This window comes from Vombatus ursinus, unplaced genomic scaffold (genome assembly GCF_900497805.2).
Source record: "Vombatus ursinus unplaced genomic scaffold, bare-nosed wombat genome assembly UNPS02004184.1, whole genome shotgun sequence".
NCBI classification, from domain to species: Eukaryota; Metazoa; Chordata; class Mammalia; order Diprotodontia; family Vombatidae; genus Vombatus; species Vombatus ursinus.
In genome coordinates, this window is record NW_020943962.1 from 894 (window position 1) to 5,291 (window position 4,398).

The following is a 4,398-nucleotide window of genomic DNA, read 5'->3' on the forward strand; positions in this document are numbered from 1 at the left end:
GTGTGTGTGTGTGTGTGTGTGTGTGTGTGTGTGTGTGTGTGTGTGTGTGTGTTTTGGAGCGGGGAGATCGGGGGCAGAGGACATCCACACCAGCCCCAGCCTGCTATAGGGCAGCCGGACTTCGGAGCGGCTTCTTCCGGAGTACTTCTATCCCATCTTGTCGTAGTATGCCCACCTGTCTGGTGCCCGGAGGCGGGAGATGGCATATGCCCAGTGCACTCTAGCTTGTCTGTGGACAGTGTCATTTTTACCCGGGAGTCTTTCTTTTTTGGGGGGTGGGGCCAGGTGTGAAGGCTTTTGTATCAGGGAGACTTCACAGGGAACTTCTGGACTTTGGGTCCGAGAGCCGGCAGTGGGAGGGCAGCTCGGGCTGCACAGCGTTGTGCAGGGTCCCCGGGCAAGGAAGGGACCCTCGAGTGGATAGGCCCAGAGTCCGTGGCCCAAGGCTTTCGTGGCCAGGACTCCAAGAGGGGAGTGTGGGGGTCGGGGTCAGGCCACGGGTCACCGCTCGACTCCAGCGGGCCGCCTTTCCCGCTGAAGTGCTGAGCTAAGAGCTTCTAATTCTGTTCTCTACCCGCCTAGTTCTTTTCCATATCATCCCTTCTCTCGCTGCCCAGGCCCAGCGACTGTTCTATACGACCCGGCCCAATTCTGGCCTCCTTGCTCTCTTTCAAATCTCCTCCGTCTCATCATTGTGCTGCCCTCCCCGGGTCCCAGAGCCGGAGTCCATTCTGGGCGAGGCTGGCCCCGCGGGGGCTGCGTCGGGCCCTAGTGAGGAGCGGGGAGAGAGACGGGGTGCGTCTCATCTGGACTTTATTAATCTCTATTGAAGTCATTAAGGCAGACAGATAGGAGAAATGTAACTAATTTCAGGCGGAAACTCCGGTAAATTTCAGTCTTAATTCCCTCCAGCCCCAAACCGTGCAGGAGAGCAGCCTGGGACCGACGTGGGCCGGCCCAGAGAGGACAAGCCTACCAGGGACCTGTTCCACAGCCACAAACTGGGGATCGGGACGGCTCCACTGATAGCCAGAAGAAGGGCCCAGGCCGAGGTTTTCGCTTCCAGCGAAAGCCCGTCCTCATGAGGCTTGTCTGAGCCCCCTCGGGCTCCCTTCCCAGCCCTACTCCGCGGGGTGCTGCTCTCTGAAAGGCTGGTTCTCGTAATCCGACCTCCCTCCCTTGACATTGCCGGCCGGAGAGGCCCTGCCCTCCTTAGAGCAGGCTGCTAAGTTAAACTGGGCGCCTGGCCATCTGGAGTCGGGGGGCAGGGAAGACCGACCAGGAGGAACGTCCTCGAGCTCTCCTGGGGAGGCAGGCGTATTTATTCCCCAGTGGCTGCACTGCCCAGGACGCCAAGAAAAAGCCGCTGGTTTTAGGGCAAAGGTGTCCTCGGGCAAAAGCACATGTAGGGAAACTCGCGTTCGGCCGCCTTCGTGGGCACCGCTTTCTATCTAGATGTCTTCTCTCCTTGGGCCTCGGGCCTTTCCTTCTTTCCTGGGCCAGTGCTTCGAGAATCGCAGCTTCGAGGGCCCTTCCAAAGCAGCTTGTTCAACCCCGTATCCCCCTGGTTTTACAATGGAACGAGTGAGGCCCAGAATGCCCGGGGTCATCCATTGAGTCGGGATAGAGCCACGACCGAGCCCAGGTTTCTGGAATTTCAAGGTCCTGCTCGTTCTACATTGTCTTCTGCCAGAAGACAGCTCTTCTCTTCTGGCCAATCCCTCGTCTCTCTTTCATCTTCTCACTCCCTTCTCTGCTTCGCTTTGTCCTCTCGGCTTACCCCTCTGCCTTCCTCCCCATCGGCAGCTCGGAAGGAGCCTTATCTTAAGCGCTAGGACGCCCGAGCTTGGGTGCCCGGGCTGGGACACCGAGCCCTGAATGCCACAATTTCAGGCAAACTTTCCGCACGCTCTCTGCCTTTGGGGGCAAAATGAAACCATATGACCTCTTCAAAGTGTTCGCCTTAGCCGCTGCTTGGAGGAATTCCCCCCAGCTCCCCCCCACTTTTTTTTTTCTTCCCTGGGACTCAAGAAGAAAAAAAAAACCTACACAACTCTGAATAGCTTTAGTCTCCCTTTCCCACTGGAGAGAAACAGTGACTGAGGGGCTGTGGGAGCGCATCTCAGGCTCTCCACGGGTGGGCTGAAGGCGTGGGGTGGTCACAGGGTTCCGACTGGGGCCAGAGATTAGGGAAGGGCGCCCGCACCAGCGCTCTCTCCCTTCCCTTCCACTCGTAGGCTTCATATCTGGCTGGGCAGTGCTTGGGCCCCGTGCCCTGAGGGCCCAGCGTAGGAAGCCCCCAAAGTCGGGCATTTTGCTGCCGCTAGTAAGGAGGGCTCTTGCCAAGGCGTTCCTTGGGGATCCTGGCCTCCCCAGGCACATCGCCTGGTCCTGAGAATGAAGTGAAAGGTACAGCCAGCGGCTGAGCCGCTTTTTAGAAAGTGAGAGTGGAGCTGCGGCAGACAAGCCTGAAGCCCCGGGCTTTCCTCCTGGGTCTTGGGGCTTAACCTGTGTCCCAGCTGTGCCTCCTTTTTGCCCAAGCTCCGCGGTCTGCCTAACGAGTAGACTCGGTCCAGGCAGGTTGTGGGGGATGGCTAGGAGGTGTGGGGGATGGCTAGGAGGTATGGGGGATGGCTAGCGGGATTGCTGCGGCTGCCCGAAACTGCCTGGGCCCCTGAGGCTTTCACCGATTTGGTTATCTCTGACTGGAGCTGGGGAGAAGCAGTCTGCAATTTCACTTTTTTTTTTTTTTTTGTCTGATGCAGCAAAGATGCAGGCAATGGAGATTGCGGTCCGGAGGAATCTCTCTCAGTTTCCTCAGTTTCCCTAGCTGGCAAATTAGGGAGTGGTGCTTTTCCACTCTGAGGGGAATTTGATGGGGGGAGAGCCGCGTGTCCTTATCAGTCTCCAACCAACTCTCTCTCTCTGTCTCCGTGTCTCTGTCTCTGTCCGCCTCTGTCTCTCTCTGTCTCTGTCTGTGTCTATGTGTCTGTGTCTCTCCCTCTCCCTCTCTCTCTCTCTCTTCCTCTCCCTCTGTCTCTCTCTGTCTCTGTCTCCTCCCTTGCAGACGATGCCTCCACCGAGACAGGCCAGCGTTTCCTCTTCGACGTGTCCAGCTTGGCAGACGCTGGCGAAGTAGTGGCCGCGGAACTTCGGGTCCTTCGCCGAGCGCCGGCAGCTCGAGATCGGCCGGCCAAACAGGAGGCGGCGGCCCTGGGGGAGTTCGGGGAGGCCCTGGGAGCGCAGCCCTTCGCCCTGCTCCTGCTTTCCACTTGCCCGGGCGCGGCCCGTGGGCCTCGGCTACTGGCCTCCAGGCCCGCCGGCCCTCTTGACTCGGCGCGTTGGGAAGTGTTTGACGTGGCGGACGTCGTGAGGCAGCACCGGCTCGAGCTGCCCCTTTGCCTTGCGCTGCGCGCGGTGGGCGGCCCCTCGAGGAGCCCATTGGCCCCCAGGCTCCTGGGCTTGGGGCTGCCCGGGAGCCTGCGGCCGCCGCCCAACGAGCGGGCCCTACTGGTGGTTTTCTCGCGCGCCCGCACGAAAGAGAACCTTTTCCAGGAGCTTCGGGCCAAGGGCCGGGCCCGGGGGCGGCCGGGCGCTGCGCCCTCCGCGGGGCGCAGGAAGCGGCGGACTCCGGGGGCCGGGCCCGGGGTCGGGGCCCGGGTGACGGGAGGGGTTGGGGACCCTGGCGGAGGCAGCGGGAGCCCGAGCGCAGGGCGGGCCCCAGGGCGCAGGGGCCGGAGCCGCTGCGGCCGCAAGCCTCTGCACGTGGACTTCAAGGAGCTGGGCTGGGACGACTGGATCATCGCTCCCCTCGACTACGAGGCTTACCATTGCGAGGGAGTGTGTGACTTCCCGCTGCGCTCGCACCTGGAGCCCACCAACCACGCCATCATCCAGACGCTCATGAACTCCATGGCACCCGAGGCCGCGCCGCCCAGCTGCTGCGTGCCTGCCAAGCTCAGCCCCATCAGCATCCTGTACATCGACGCGGGCAACAACGTCGTCTACAAGCAGTACGAGGACATGGTGGTGGAGACGTGCGGCTGCAGGTAGCGGGGCGTGCGGGAGCCCCGGAGCCCGGAGCCCGGCCGGCTCTGGCTGGGTCCTGCGGGCAAGGCAGGCGGGCAGGCCGGCCGGCGGTCCGGGGCCCCGGACCTCGGGACAGTGCAAGGGAGGTGAGCGGGCCGAGCTGGTCCCGCGGGCTTTGTCTCCTTGGAGCCCAGCGGCCCGAAGCCCCCAGCTCCTGTGGGGCGCGCGCTCGCGCACACACACGCACGCACACACACACACGCACACACACACACGCACACGCACACACACACGGACACGCACAAACACACGCACACACGCACACGCACACACACACACACACGCATACGCACACACACTCCCTAGCTC

The 4,398-nt window shown here is 61.9% G+C and overlaps 1 protein-coding gene across 1 annotated transcript in view; it reads left to right on the top strand.

Annotated features, from left to right (window-relative positions):
- The window catches only part of LOC114053878 (growth/differentiation factor 7-like), a 4,897-nt gene extending 844 nt beyond the window's left edge, over positions 1–4,053 (top strand). The window contains exon 2 of the mRNA XM_027876987.1: positions 3,068–4,053. Coding sequence (XP_027732788.1) covers positions 3,068–4,053 — 986 coding nt within the window. The remainder of the gene's footprint in view (positions 1–3,067) is intronic.
- The last annotated feature ends 345 nt before the right edge of the window (positions 4,054–4,398 follow it).